Source organism: Falco punctatus (assembly GCF_963210335.1).
Source record: "Falco punctatus genome assembly, chromosome: 8".
In the NCBI taxonomy this organism is placed as follows: domain Eukaryota; kingdom Metazoa; phylum Chordata; class Aves; order Falconiformes; family Falconidae; genus Falco; species Falco punctatus.
In genome coordinates this window covers 1,850,407-1,866,538 of record NC_137588.1, presented here as the reverse complement: position 1 = coordinate 1,866,538, position 16,132 = coordinate 1,850,407, and the positions used below count along the sequence as shown (strand labels likewise).

At 42.4% G+C, this 16,132-nt stretch overlaps 1 protein-coding gene across 4 annotated transcripts in view; it reads right to left on the bottom strand.

Moving 5' to 3' along the window:
• ANKRD44 (ankyrin repeat domain 44) overlaps positions 1-16,132 on the bottom strand; it is a 143,657-nt gene that overhangs the window by 47,031 nt on the left and 80,494 nt on the right. For all 4 annotated transcript variants that reach the window (XM_080399356.1, XM_080399354.1, XM_080399355.1 and 1 more), the window contains 7 exons: positions 15,778-15,848; positions 12,032-12,232; positions 10,409-10,496; positions 7,964-8,106; positions 6,364-6,576; positions 4,785-4,863; positions 1,502-1,616 (listed from right to left, as the gene is read on the bottom strand). In XM_080399356.1, the coding sequence (XP_080255482.1) occupies positions 1,502-1,616; positions 4,785-4,863; positions 6,364-6,576; positions 7,964-8,106; positions 10,409-10,496; positions 12,032-12,232; positions 15,778-15,848 (910 nt within the window). The remainder of the gene's footprint in view (positions 1-1,501; positions 1,617-4,784; positions 4,864-6,363; positions 6,577-7,963; positions 8,107-10,408; positions 10,497-12,031; positions 12,233-15,777; positions 15,849-16,132) is intronic.

Sequence of the window (16,132 nt, the reverse complement as noted above, 5' to 3'; positions counted from 1 at the left end):
CTATCAATGTTCCAGTCACCCAAGTGTGAAATAGAAATTTCTGACTAGATCACCCTGATTCCAAGAGTGGGCTATCCCACTGCACGTCATTTTTCCTTTAAACCTTAAGATAAGAGACAGACTGATGAACTGTACTAGAGAAAGGGCTAGGAAAAATACACAGCTATTTAGACACCAAGATCCTCATGCTGGCTATAGTGATAAAAGCGAGCGACGTGGAATTTCATTATCCATGCCAACTGAGGATCTGTTCCATCTTCCGAGTTTGCGTGGTGACAGTCATACTTGATAAAGGAATATGGGCAAATGTGCCACTTTCTCAAATATTATCAAGCAAACAAACAAAATACAGAGAGCTGCAAGTATCTTCAAAATTAAAACCAGCTAATTTGCATCTGAAAGCAGGTTTTCCTAACTAGGTAAGTCAAGAGAAGTCACTGAATTCTATGGTAGGTTCTAGGTAGAAGACTCTTAAATTACATTTTGGAGGTATGTGCAGGTAATTGCCAAAAACTTACATTCGTGAAATCCTATGGTCCCTTTAACACCTGGCACAGATATCCCTCATGGCATTGCATTATTCTGGTCTTACAGCCCGCTTTGTCCACCTTCAGGTTTGCTACTTTCTTTTGACAGGCCATAAGTAACCAATACTCAAGTACTCTTAAAAGTCAAGCACCTGCCAATGTTCGAGATGACAACACATCACATTGTGGGTGCAGTCTTGACACATGTGCAAGAGAAAAAAAAAAACCCAAACAAAATATTAAAGCAGAAAGCACTATCAGTGTTTATAAATCTGTCTAATTTCAAGTCCTTGTCCTTCTAGGCAAAAAAGACTCCCAATCACAAGTGATAAAAGCAGTTCTATTGTTTCAGCCACCTAATATCAGAAACCACGTAATATCAAGACAGGCTGTAATTATACCGAGATCAGAAATACTTGGTATCATCTGCTTTGCAGTACTGCATTGCTATGGATTATCCTATGTCATTCCAAAAGATATAAGACAAAAAGATAACCACCATGTGTAACAGGCCACTAAACATTAGGTTATTTTAGATACTACGGAACAGGCATACAATTCCTTTGGAAGGCACCTGATTTTTTTTTTAATTACATTTCCTTTACAAACTCATCGCTACAGACTTTCTGGAATAACTGTGATCAAGATGCACTTTATATGCCTATGTACTTCAGGTACATTATATACCACTGTGTCATATCAATGCTTTAGGAAAAAGAAGCAGTACTTGTACTACTAGCAGTACTAATACTACGCGCTACAGTGTGTAACTGGGCACAAGAGCAATTTAGCAGGGCTTCTTCCTCTCCGCACTTCCCAAGTGTCCAGATTTTAGCCTCGTGTCACCCAGTGAAGGACAGTACAATTATGCTTATCCATTTTAACCTTCACACTTCAGAACGTGAGGAGTAACTGTTTCCAGGCGTCAGACAGAACACTTGATCATTACAAACAGCTCCACTTCAGCCACCTACTTGGCAGTATCAGCTCCGCTGGTTATGAGAGTGTTAATCAAAAGCTCATGTCCGTATCTTGCAGCCACATGCAGAGGGGTGTTACCATCCTTATCAACACAGTCAATTTCCCCTCCTGCAAAAGACATTTTCATACAGTTTAACACTGGAAGATTAAGCATGAACCGGTGACCACAACCGTTATTTCTCTCTAGAGAATGCAGCATAACCAGTCCAGCCACAGAGACTCTAAATTTCACAGACCAAGAGCCAGCCCACAGCAAGCTGTCCGCTGTCAGCCCCTGGTACCACACGTGGTCTGGCAGCAGCATTTTCACCTCCCTTTCCCACTGCACTGTTGGCGGGGGGGGAGGGAATGGTGGGAGACAGGTGAGCAGGGTGGCACACAGTGATCAAGTACACGTTTCAGACTTGCTGCTCATCCAAAGGTATAAGTAGGTGCCTTGAATTAAACTAACAATAAAATGCTGAAACGACGTCCTCATTCCTAAAGGTGTTGACACTCAGCCTTACCTTTAAGACAACAATGTTAAATAGAAATAAATTCGTTCAAGAGGCCATCAGGAACACGCTGCAAACAAGTGTGCTATGTGCCTTCTCGGCATCTCACCAAAGAACAACCAAACAGCGCCTGAGTAGAACTTTCCCTGTTGCTATTTAAGCCTGTTGTCTCATGTTCTATCCTCACAAGCAGGAAAAATACATTATTCCGTTCTTCTCTGCTGTGGCTTTTGACCCATGCAAAGATTGCTATCAAGTCCTTGTTTTCTTTTTGGACCAAGGAACTGTAATTTTTTCAATCTCCCCTTGTAAGCCAGGTTTGTACTCCAACTTTTCCTGTCCTTCCCCCAGTCCTCTCCAGCTGGCTCACATACTTCTGCAAGCAAAATGTCAAAAGCCAGAAGCAGTACTACAGCTGACGGCTCCCAGCTCCGAGCTGAGCAAAAGGATTACCTCAGGGCCGCTGGCTACAGCCCTACCTATACACTCCTGTACGTCGCACAGCACCACGCACGCGGCTGGCCATTCCTTTTAAGCACCATGCCGCTGTGGACTTGTGGTCAACAAGCTTCTGATGCTCTACAAGCCCCAGCTCCTTTCCCGGGAAGCCGCCCCCCAGCCAGCTGCTGCCATTGGGCGCCGCTGCAGCCGCCGCTCCTCGTGGGGCATGCCTCCTCTGCTTCGCTTCTGCTACAGCTTCTGTCGCCAACCTGACAGGAACATTTTCCGTTCTGACTCCGCCTTCTGCCAAGCTAACAGTCTCTCCCAACTGCGTGTTTTCTCCAAATGTTAAAAGCACATTTTCTATTCCACTATCAAAGCTGTTAATGAAAATACTGGAGAGTTCCAGACCCAGGAGGGAAACGGAAAAACCCCTCACTGCACCTTCCATTTCAGCAACAATCCCTGTATTAATAATGTCCAAAGAGTAGTTTTTCAACTAGTTATGCATCAACACTGTAATATTTTAATAGCCCACTAGTTTGCTGTGAGAATACTTTATGAAAGCTTGTAAAAAGTCTTGCTAACATCAGGATACAGTAATATTTACTGCATGTCCACTATTCACAGGAGACAGCAGGCCATAACGGCAGTAAGTTCTAGTAAAGCACTACACAGCAATTTTGAACAGAAATAAAGGTCAGTGAGATGCTGGAAGAGGTCCCCTGGGGTGGAGCCTCCCCCAGCGGAGGTCTCCATGAACACCACCTGCCCACACAAAAGTCAGAGGCCTGTCCTGCGTTCACAGAGCCTGTTACCCTGCTGTAGAAGAGAATTACGATGTTTTGGCATATTTTACTCTTGAGAAATCTATGCCAGATATTGCCCAGATCCTCCCTAAGTGTTTAAAAACAGTTTGTTCATTTGCTCATTTCAGAATTTTTGGCTGATCTATGTAAAATCAGCCAGATTTTCTTTTTCACCATTTTTAAAGATAGGTATCTCACTTGCAATTTCCCAGTCTTAAGGAAATCCATTCTTCCTCTACAAGTTACTACAGACAGCAGCCAGAAATTCAGACCTCTTTAGTCAACTCATTAAATACCGCAGAATGAAACTCCATTTCTTTCTATCGTTGCTATTTCTTTCTTCCACAATATCCCATGGCAATGAGGCATAAAGTCACTTGCAATCAGATCTGAGTACAAGACTAAAATTAGAGGGGCAGCAAACGAAGAAAGAAGCGAAACCCAAGTAACTTGAAGAGCAGAGAGGCGTGAAGGTTGGATGAAGAACTGCCAGTCCTTTCACCCACAAATCCAACCGACAGCAAACAACAGCTGTAAGTCAGACAGCGTATCGGACTAAGCAACTAAAAATTGCATTAAAGCACAGTCTCTTCCAGTTTGCCCAAACTCCTTTTATTATGTCTATTTTATTTATCCAAGGAGAGATACGACAATAATTTGCATGACAACCTGAAAGAAGCATGGTGTACTGAAGACCTCCATTTTAAAACACAAGTCTTGTGTAAACGTGCCATTACATTTCCAGTGTAACTGTTCAGCCCTCTTCAACACCTCACACTTAAGTTCCACATCTGGATTTTGGAAAACAACCAAAAAAAACCAACCAGCCAACCCAGCCACCCCAGGCCACTATCTGAAGCGTAAGCAAAGAACCAGTAAGAGCAACCTCTGTCAGCTGGAAACAGACCTCTGCCAGATCTCCAACAATAATATTAGTTACACTCTAGTATTCTTGGGCAAAAGAGATACCTGATAAATGACTGATAATCAGGAATCCTGACTGTACCAGAACAAACAAGGTGGTGCTAGTCCACCCTCCTGAGTATTTATTCAACACTTAATGAAGACAGGGCAAGGAGCAGGGCTAAGGGAGGTGACAGGACAGCTGCTGAGTGGACAGTAGAGAAAACGCTCTGTGCTCGAAGAACACCATCGTTCCCAAGGGAGGACAACTAGAAAATTTTTCTTTTTTTCAGTTTTTAAATCATTTGAGAAAGAAAGTCGTGCCTGCTTCTCAGCAGAATAAAAGACCCAAATACAGCTTTGAATACTTGTTTTCAGGTTGAGAATCACAACAGCTCAGCTGGGCCATGTCAGCTGGACAAATGTGGGGTTCTGTTAACAACCAAAATCTCAACTTGCGATGACACGCGGGAATGAGAGCTGTCAGTGCAGCTCAAAGCCAGACGCTGACAGAGAGCTGAGCAGCTCTCAGGACAGCCCACTGGCACTCTGGGTCAGACCAACTACAAACCGCAACCTTGGAAATGCCTTTTCTCTCGGAGAGCTGTTAAACAGGCGCAGAAACTCACCGTTCTGAATGAGGGTCTGCGAGCGCGTGAACCTCCCATGGACAGCTGTCATGTGCAGCGGGCTCTTCCCATCCTTACTCTAACAGAAACAAAACATAAAGCCATTTAGCATGTAGAGCGGTGGTAAAAATTTGAAGTCTCTCAGCTCAACACCTTATAGCTGCTCTTCAGACAAAACCTCACTGGCCTCCAAAGTCTGTAGGACCAAATCTGTATGTGACAGTAAGTGCATGCAAGTAAAACAGTTCCTCAGCGATGAGTAGGAAATGGGCTGGACACAGGACCTTACAGCCTGGCTGGACACAGGTATTAATAATAATAATAATTATTATTATTATTATTATTAAAGTATTTAAATAATATTAAATATTAATTATTATTTGAAACTTACAGATATACGATGTATTATTCTTGAATATTATTTTTAAATAATGTTTCCCATTCAGTCATTATTTTCCCTAATCCCTGCAAAGAGGGGAATAAAGAAAAGCAAAAGAACCATAAACCTAAGTAGAAGCAGTCTCCGAGATTCAAAAACCAAATCCTGTTTATCAATCTGCGTTTTACAGATACATCCCAGAATAAAAGCCACTGCATTAAAAAGCTTTTATTCCTAAATTTCCATGCAATCAAAACCAGGATGTCTACAAAAGACAATCAGAAAACAGGGAAGCTTTGTGAAAGGGAAGGTACAATGAGTAGAGATCAACATTTTGGGTTCTAGAAAAAGAAACTGAGACTGGGGAAACCGAGGAGCTGAGGTAATAGCGAGGGAAGGTGGTCCCAGTCCCACTACTCACATCACATCTTGTTTACCAGCAGGGGGTTTTACATTCATTGGCAAGCACAATCCCTAATTTCATTTTAATAATTCCGAGTTTAAATAGTGCACTGACTATTCACTGATCCCAAGGGACTCGCCAGAGGTGTTAAACGCTAGGAGACCAGTTTTACAGATGGAAAACAGAAACGAAGTTTAAAGCAGTTGAGATCTTATACGAACTCAGAGATCTCAAGTCTTCTGGTAATTATACCAGTACCCTCTGCTGGATTACAGCAAGTCCCTTTCAGCTTCATCGACATGTATTGATCGTATTCAAAAGCATTCAGATACCCTAAAAAGAATCAGACCTTTTAAACTCAGGCTCTAAAATAGGTAAACAAGCAACTTCCAGGTCCTACTTCGCTGGGAAAGTCAAAAGGAGCTTTTTCGAATCAGATGTAATTAAATCTGTACTGTAGGGGCAAGGAAGACACCAGAAAGGAGCAGTTCCTTGACTTACCACCACTCCCTGAGATAACATTTTGACAGAGCTCCCAGGACTATATTTTAGTAGTGGTTCAAGCCTTCAGGAGAGTGGCTGGCCTAGAGTTTAAAGCTGCCCTCATATTTATCAAGGCACTGAGAGCTCCTCTGCCAGGGAGTAATCTCATCCAAAAAGTTCAATGATCAACATTCTTGGCATCACTCTAGCTCCATCAAGGATTTAAAACCATGCTGTAGTTCTTATAGTTTCCAGTCTCCTGAGGTATGCAAACAGGGTAAAGTAACACTGAAGAGCTACAAGGCAAGTTTTACCTGAATGTTAACATCTGCCCCATTATTCACCAGTAGTTCAAGACACAGTGCTCCGTGAGTGGAGGCAGCAGCAAAATGCAAGGGAGTGAATCCACTATTATTAGGCTGATTTACATTAGCACCATAGTCAATCAGCTCATTAACAACAGAATCCTGACCGTTGTAACAGGCAATGTGAAGTGCAGTATTTCCGTAGATGTTCATTTCATCAATCTAAAATGAGACAAGGAGACACAGTTAAAATTACAGACATCAGCTTACCATTTTACATAATGCATCACATACTGCAAATGGAAATAGCTGGAGGCTTGAACTGTCATAGGGCGTATTTCTCACCAGCAAATTTCATTGACAAAAATATACTCGCAGAGAGCTTAATTTGGCATGCTTTACCTTTACTATTATTAACTTTTTATCCTACTGGCGATTTCTAAAAGCCAGTATGAAGCCTAAAGCTGACAGCAGGACTATGTAATGATGATGATGACAAAAGTTCTAACAAGCTGGAAAGCTTTTACATATAAGCGGGGAAAGCAGAATAAACAAAAGCTCACAATCTTTATTAAAAAAAAAATAAATAAACCAGCGACTACTGTATTTTTGTTAAGAGAATTAGGCTTAAGAGTTCTTTCCAGAGATTTCTTTTGGGAAGGGAGTGAAGGCATCCGAGTAAAGGGAAGGTGAAAATGTACAGCCATTTTCACTTCAATAAGAAACCGCTTCCATTAGCTCAGTATTATAAAGATGTAATTAAGATTATATTACTTGATGACCAACTTGGTATTCAACTGCCGTTCTGTAAAATAGGGCAAGACAGACTGTACAAAAGACTCGGGGATGACATGAATACCCTTCCATGAAATACAGACGTCTCAAAGATCATCTCCCCAGTGGTGGAGAACGTGGAAGTTCAAGGTAGTTATTAGCACAGTACTGCTAATAACAGGAAACACCTATTGCCCTTCAACTTCACAGTCAACAGCCTGTGAACACAGACTTCTGACATTTTTTTGGCAGGTCAAGTCAGCTGAAAATGCAATGGCAAATGCAATGGCTTTATTTGACATCACTGATTAACCAGTGCAGGCTCTTCTGGTCATCTCACTGCTGCTTTGAACCACTGAGTTGACAGTATTACACTAAGAGAAATCTGTGCCCTGAAAAAAAAATTTCTTTTCCAGAGTGAAAATAATCCCTGCATCAGCTACTGAGGAAATACAGGTCCCTAAACTAAAACAGCCTGAACTGCTGTTTATTAAAGTATACAGTGTATATGCTGAGAACAACGGCTCATCATATCAAAGGGAATGTTGAGCCAAGGGAAATTTCACTATTCCATCTTCCTCTGCAGGAATAGCACATATTTCCTGATTTCTTTAGCAAGGCAGCCTGGAATTTACTGTCCGTATCAGGCATTCTTTATTCCAAAATGTTTGCTGGCTCTTGAACTAACCGACCACATGAAGCACAAGGTGGTCCTGAAAACAGGTTTTCTTTAGAATCTCTGCCAGTATCTGTAGCAGCATCCATAAGAAAGAAGAAAATAATATGTCCAAATACGGAGAAACATGGAAGCCACGAAGAACAGGTTACCACATACCTCTACCCCCAGGTTAAGAAGGTGTTTCACAATGTTAATCTGCCCATTGGATGCAGCTGCATGGAGTGGGGTGTAACCCTTCTTGTCTTTACAAGTCACTTCTGCACCATGATTAATCAGCAAGGCAACAACTTCCAGGTGACCTTAAAAAGATGAAAGATAGTAAACAATGAGTATACCATCCTACAGCATCACTTCTCCCAGATTACAGCTTTCTTGCTAATGCACTGCCCTTTTTGGTGCTGTTTCACAATGCTCCCACAGTTTTATAAGGGAAAAAAGCCCCATTTTCGCCAATGTTCTTAATCCTAGCTCCAGGCCTTGTCAAGAAAACCATGCATTCACCCTCACCAGATGTGTCAAATATTTCTTTACTGGATTAGTTTTCCAGTCATTAAAAAAACAAAACCACACCTCTTTTCCACTTATTTCTCCAAAAATAACAGTTTGTGCTTTGTTCTCCCTGTTACAGAAAAAACAGTGAGCACACAGGAGCGTGACGATACAAGTCTCCCAAAACAGCATCCTGGTGACATCACCTGCAAACACAACTGGCTAACACTTGTTTTTTGTTAGCAATACAAAATAACTTTAATAAATGAAGGTATCCTCTTTTCTAGCACCACTGAGGACAAACAGAAAACCAAATTTCAAGTGAGTGCAGAATCTGATCCAAAGTCTACCAATATAAACACAAGATTTTCTACTGAATCCACTGACCTCTGGATAATGTTTTTGACACTGCAAAATTGTCTCATTAACTCAAAACTGTGCGAAAAAAATACTGAATATAGATTTGCAAATGTTTGAATCCGAACTTATAATCCATACACATATACTCAGCCTGCAAACTAAAATAATTGCAATAACAGCCACACAGATTGAGAGCTGTCTGCCAGGTTGACGGAACATCTGTCTTCAGGAGTTAAATGCTTAGCCCTGAATCAGATCCTACAGAATATAAGGAAAGAGCTGAACATCTCAAAATGCAGTTTATAACCCACCTGTATCTTCTTTTTCCTCCTCTCCCTGAAGGTGTCAAACCACCTGGCCCGCCTTCCCAGATAGTGCCCCACCACCAAAATTAAACCAAGGCTAACTGAGGAAGTAGTCTTTGTCGCTTCATGTTGAAGCCGAGCTGTCTTTAATAGAATTAAAAATACCGTATGTTAACCACCATATAAATTTGTCCTTTATATGGACATATATGGACATCTGTCCTTTATGATTTGTACAGCACTTCATGACAGAGGCAGCTCCGGTCATGTGCAGGACCTAGGAAACTTTATAGACAAAGTCCAAAGTGCCCAAAGATATTTAAAGCATTCATAAAGCTATGCGAGGGTTTACAGGGTAAGATGCTCAGGTCTCATTATCTAAATTCTGTCCAAATTATGCTACAGCCTCCTAAAACCCATTGCTAACTTAGGCCTTAAACGTTACCTAAATATTCAGAAAAGTACATCATTAATTTCTAAAAAGAATTAAGAGCAAAAGAGATGCGGAATGGCACAGCACATGTAAAAGCCTTTCACCTCTAAAGAGTGGAGTTCAAAGCTCGCTAGCTCAAAAGCCAAATCACAGCTGTTGCCAAGAGTCTTTCCATCTGTCTGTGTATATTAAAAAACCACACAATATGCTTTTCTCACAGTTTGAAATCTCCTATTATCTCATTTCCAAAAGTGCCAGGACTAAAATCAAGATTTTGACAGGTCAGATGAAAGGGTTCCTGGCTGAGGCCACACAACACCTCACAAATTACGATCTGGAATATACTGCTTGGCCCACAAACACTCTTGAACAAGCATGACCACTATCACAGGCAATCTTGTTCTAGTATTTTTAAATTGCAATGCCCCACTGTAAGAAATTTTCCTTTAACTTGAAAGGAATGTTAACATCAATTGATCTAATTAAGCAGTATTTGCTAACACCACTGACGTTCTGAATGGACAAATCAGTTGCTCTCGTCCACTCTGGAATAAAAGATGACAATTTGCTCCTAACAGGAAGAAAGCCTATGAAGCACTTCCTAACAATATCTCAGCTAATAAACACACATAATCAGCAGAATTTATGATATTAATTGCCTGCATTTTATATAAAGTAGTTCTTAGCAAAAACTGACACAAACATAACCTGCGGTTTTTCAAGCCCAAATACACTTCAGGCTGGAGTTAAGAGTCAGAATAAAAAGACCAAAATGAAAAAACCAACACAGAAAGCCACAATCAACTGTCTTAAAAAGGAAATCACAGCCAAGTTCTCACCAGCTGCAAAACCATAAATGGACAGTGTGTGTCTAGATCAGCTGAACCCTTCCCTCTTCAGGGCAAACACAATGGTCACTTGCCACGGCCAGGTCTGCTCTTGTCCGTATCTTAAAACATGCTGTTGGTCTGTGAATAGGAAATTAAAAAGAAGGAGCAGCCGCCCAAGCCTTACCCATGTACGCTGCCCAGTGAAGAGCTCTTCTGTCCTTCTTGTCAAAAGCATTAATGTTTGCCCCCTTGGCTAAGAGCAGGTTCACCATCTAGAAGTAACAACAGCGAGTAAACCAACCCTGTAGGTCACACACTCAACAGTTCATTCCAGCAATACAGTTGCGATCACAAAATCCTACTTTTGAATAATAACTTTGTGAATTACACAAATACTGTTCAAAGCTGTGCGCATTAATGATATGGACCGGTGACAGCCACAGGTAACCAGGACAAATTCTGTGTCCACAGAGGGGGCTGAGGGTACGGAGCGCACTGCTACTCCAATGTGCTTCAAATTCAGCTTGGCAAACAACCTGGAAGAGAAACAGGCCTGGAAGAGAAACGTTAACTGCTCTTAGTTTTTGCTGTTAAGACCAATTTAAGGGGTTTTCTTGCGGATTGGGACGAGATTTCTTCAGACTGTGAGGTAACAAACCCTAAAATCTGCTTGCTCTCACAACAAGGAACATCTATTTCTTGCAGCACCACGGTGACTTCTATTAAGTTGTGTGTGCCCATGGCACCAGGCTGCTTCGCACACGACGCTGGCCTTTTAGACAGCATGGCTGAGAGGTGAAAAGCTGCCTTCCCCATTGCCAAGCATCCAACATTAAACATCAGAAAAATCAGGGGAAAAAAGAAAGAGAACTGAAAACTCATTCAACAACTTTCTCGGCAAAACATCCTAAAATCATAAATCACAGAGCTGGATGATTGCCTTCCTCTTGCACACTGCTTTGCCACAGAGATTGGCTAGTAACGGCATATATTCCTTTAACATTTCTGATATACTCTACCCAAAAGCTCAGGAACTTTAGACTATGATGGTTAGACTCAAGCATTACTATCTCTTTCCTACAGTGCAGCCAAACAGCATCATCGTTTTACAGGAACTACCATTCCTCTTCCTTCTTTTAATTACAGTAGAACTGAGTAGTTTCTGTTGACAGATGCCTACTGTTCCAGTCTAAGAGTTTTTATTCCATCTCTAGGTCTTCAGGTGTGGAACGGGCAAATGAGGATCCTCGCACTGGGATCTAAAGACGTCAGCAAAACCCTTTACATGGGGGCTTTATTTACAAGGTATGCTTTGTTCATATAAAAACAGTAATTAGACTAGAAGCGTTCGCTTATGTAAGCAGAAAAAACAGAACTGCATTTTCTAGAACACTAATTAGAAAAGCAGACCGACTGGATCTCACACAGCTGATCATTTCTTCAGCACAGAATGAATCCACCAGTTGTCCCTTCTTTCCATTTGGCCGCTCTCATTTTTGCAGGCAGTCAGGCCCAAAAGCGCCATGGACACACCTGGGTGGCCAGAGCTGGTGGCACAGCCAGCTCTCCCAGTCGGTGTGCACACCCCACCTGCGGGCTGGCTCCGCACAGGTACTTCCCAGCCACTGTCTTGTTCCTGCAGGTAGGAAACCTTTTGCACAGTCTGGAAAGCGGCTGAACGACAGGAATCATTCAGTGGGGGTCAGGGATACGGGGCTCAGTCTAGACCCAGCCACAGCAGGTCACTGTTTGAACTGGGAAAATAAATAAATCAACCAGTGATCAATTACACTCTTAAATAACTGACCTCGATGTGGCCATTGAGAGCTGCATGGTGCAAGGCTGTCCGCCCTCCCCGGTCAGAGACGTTGACGCTGCTCAGCATGGGGATGATGACCTCCGCACACTTCACCGCCTTGTTTGCAGCCGCCACGTGCAATGGTGTCTGCCAGTTCTTGTCCCGAGCATTGACATCAGCCGAGTGCTTAATCAACACTTGCACTGCTTCCTGCAACGGCAACACAGTCACATCCACAGCCAAGCAGTTTGAACACATACCTGGCCCACCTGCTTGGCAGCTTGATCAAATTACCTATGCATATTACTTATGGATATCAGACATGGCCGGGAGGAGGGAAAGAGAACAACATTTACCAAAACAACCTCCCAGGCTAGTGAAATGGTACTGCTGATTCAAATGCCAGAGTACACACCGCCTCTGCTGTCATTTAGAGCAGTGTCCTCACGACCAAAAATTCCCAACTTGATTTTAGGATGCACGAAGCTGCCTATGCAGACAGACCAACCTGTCTGGCTGATTAACCTTCAGTACCTCGGTCATCATAACTGTGCTCTCAGTGAAGAAACTAATGTACTTATTTGAGCTCAGTGTTACAGAAAGTATTTACAAAACAAAAAGTACATCATTATGGAGAGTAAAATCACAGAAAATTGCTGTAAGTTTTATTTATAAACAAGAAAAAGAAGAAAATAAAACAGAGTATGTGCAAACAAAATTTTAGCTTCACAAAAAGATGAGAATCACAGGCAAGGGCTGATGCTGGTGTCCCTAAGTTAGCAGTAGCATTCCTTCCCTCCCCAAGGGCTAAGCACAGGCCAAGGGTCTTCACTGCAACATCCATTCTGTCAGCCTGAGACCAAACAACATCTTTTAAGGTTAAATTTGTTGGTTACAAGTGCATATTTCCCAGTGAGAAAATGTACTTTTCTGTCTTGAGAGACTGCCTTACTGGAGAATTCACGATCTGTTCTTTTCTGCTTCTACTCATGCATCTGCCATTAAACGAGTCAGATGAAAAAACAAGTCACTCTCAAAATTACGTTTTGTTTCTTCTTCTTTTTTTTTCCCCACAAACAAACAAAACACAAAGGAACCACTGGGACACAGTAGCATTCAAGCAGCCTTGTCTGCTAATTACAACTCACAGCTGGTAATTGGGAGAGCCCTAGTCCTACATAGTACCTTATTATTTTTCCATAAACTGGAAAGTTTTCTGGCAAGCTCAGCCAAAATTTTATTAGTGAATAAGAAACACATACCGTGTGTTTAAAAAGCACTGCTGTACCTAGAATGGCCCAGGAGGGTGCCCGCAGCAACGCTACACCCATTACTAAGATTTTAGTTCTCTGCCCTCAACCGATCCCGGCCGTTTCATTTTCCACAGCCATCTCACAACGTATCCTCTAACAGCTTTGTCCTTAGTGACACCGCATCTCGTACAGCACCAATAATGATATCTCACTATTGATGTCTCAACAGGATTTTGATTTTCAATGAAAGGGCTACTATTTTATAAGTCATTTAAACGTAATTCACTGGAGACCTATCCAGCTGGGACATAAAGTCAGCAGGAACCGACCCTTAATGAAAGAAAGAAAAAGCTACAGAAGAATTTTCAGAAGTAAATACTGAGGACTGAAAAGAGAAAGCTAAAAATATTTACTTTTTAAAAAAACACACATTTTTGTTTACATCTCCAAATCTGCTGCTCTATCAGATTTGGGATCAAAATGTTAGAGTCCTTATGGGGAAGTTTTAATTTTATTCCCTTTGAGAGCATGAGCTATCCCTTTTTTATTAACGTAATTTCTACATGTGCATGCAGTCGGCAGCTGTGGTGTAAGCCTCTGCCTTCGGTGTCTCTAGTTACCCCAAGTCAGCACAGTGAAATCTCTTTACTTTTTCAAACTGGCTATGGCTGAAAGCTGATGCATCCCCTAACAATCCTGCACAGACACACCTAAGGGTCGTTGATTTGTAAACAAACATTTAAAGCCTTAAAGCTCACTTGAAAAGCATTAAGACTTAAGTAAAAACTCGTTCATGCTTTTAATCAACCTATAAAAGGGTGTAAGGAGACAGCTTCTGAATCCTGTGAAAGCTTCATAGCAAAAGATTGATAATAAAACTTAAAACTTGTAGGTGGTCATTCTAAAAGCAACTGTGCTCACAGGAACTTCAAAAACCACTCCGAGTCCTACTGGTCAGCTTCTGGACCATAAATTCTTCTTACCGTCAATGGGAACTAGGAACTCCCCTACTGCTATCCACTTCTACCGTTATCAGTTTTGTCCTATTATACTGAAGCTCCACACTTGTTAGCTTGTGTAATAAAAGCAGCACTGAAAGAGCCTCAGAACGCTGAATCTTGTTCCAAAAATATTACCAGAAGTAGCAATTATCACATAAATAACAAAGAAAAATACCCGGAGAAGAGAGAGATGTGTGTTCATAAAACCTACAGCAGCCCATGAAAAGGCACCAAAGGCTGGCGCCTTCCCCTGCTGCCTCACCGCCGCACCGGGGGCTCGCTTGCCCCGCGGTACCACAACTGCTGCACGAGGGAAAACAGTTTCTCATTGTGCAATTGGCCTTTGGCTGACAAAGAGTTAAAGATGAGACACAGAAAGACATACATTTTCTGTTAGGATTGTCACTGACAATAAAAATCATGTACTCTGGCACATCCAGAAAAAGAAGCCAAGCACACTGCAATTCCTGCATCGGAAAGATTGTGGCTGTTTTTTAAGGTTTAAGCCTGACCTTTGTTTTCCAACATGGCTTTTTGTATTTTGCCTCATTACAGCATTCATACTCTATCAGATATTCCTTTCAGAGGGTTTCAGCGGATGCCAGCAGCTGGGAAGCTCAGCCAGCAGCCAAACAATGCCCGAGTTCAGAAGCGAGCCCAGGATTCCTGCCTCCAGGCTTGGCAAGCAGTTGGACTTTGACGGAGGTGATTCAAGTCCATCAATCTCTGGAAGACAGCCACCCTCTGTCTCTTTTACAACCCCTCCCCTCGTCCCCAGCAGCCAATTCGGTCTGCAGTTGGGCTCACTGTTAACTAAGTATTAGGAGGATAAAAGTATGCAGGGAGGTCCAAAATGGAAAGCCAAAAATGATGGTGCAGTTGAAAACAGTCATGCCTGAGCTGCATTCCTGACAGTTACTGCTGCTCCTTCTTGAGACAGCAACGGAAGAAGTACAACACGATGCCAGAAGATTTCTACTTGTCAAGAAGAAGAAATACGGGCTAACCCTCTTTTATGCATGAATCAAATGCATTAACAAAAAACCTAATGGCTGCCTTGACATGCAATTAACCAAAACAAACTATGTGGTAATACATGCTGGATCACATACATATATCCACTCCCTTCTGGGACGTGCACAGTGTGCATACATCCATATGGATTTATTCCTCTTTACTTCACCACCTGAAGATGATGCGGCCACTGTAGACCCATGTGGACTCTAACCCACTTCAGTCCTGGTCGCCCACTCCACTCCAGCTGACGGTTGCTCAACAGGACTTGCTATGGTGATGTCAAGCATTCCACAAGGCGAAAATCAACCACATCAGTGCCCAAAGGCAGCTATAACTAACTTGTAAACACTGGCCTCCAGCTGCAGCGCTGAAGGCCCGGCACACCAAAAATGCTTTCCCTGTTTGCATCACTGCTCTCAGTGGTCTGCTTTCTCCCCCAGCATGTCGTTCACGTGCAAAAGCAGGGTAATCAAATCTTACTCACTTCACTTCTTGAAGCAACCGCTCGATGGAGAGGAGTCAGCCACATATTGTCCTTGGCATTAACACGAGCACCTGCAAGTAAACAGCAGAGGTTACATCCATGCCCTGGGTGCCACACCAAAAGCTTTGCCCAGCTGTTCCCTGAGAGCTGAGCCGTGTGTGGTACTCCGGGTGCTAACCGTGACTCTCCTGGCAGCCTGTTCACCTTGAAATGCATTTCCAGATCCCAGATAGACAGGAGCTAAACCATCATTGGGAAAGGAAGGAACTGGACAGGTCAGACTGTTACCAGGATTAGCTTCGTTTACAGCAAGATTTGTTGCAGAGGATTACATATGTATATATGTATGTACACG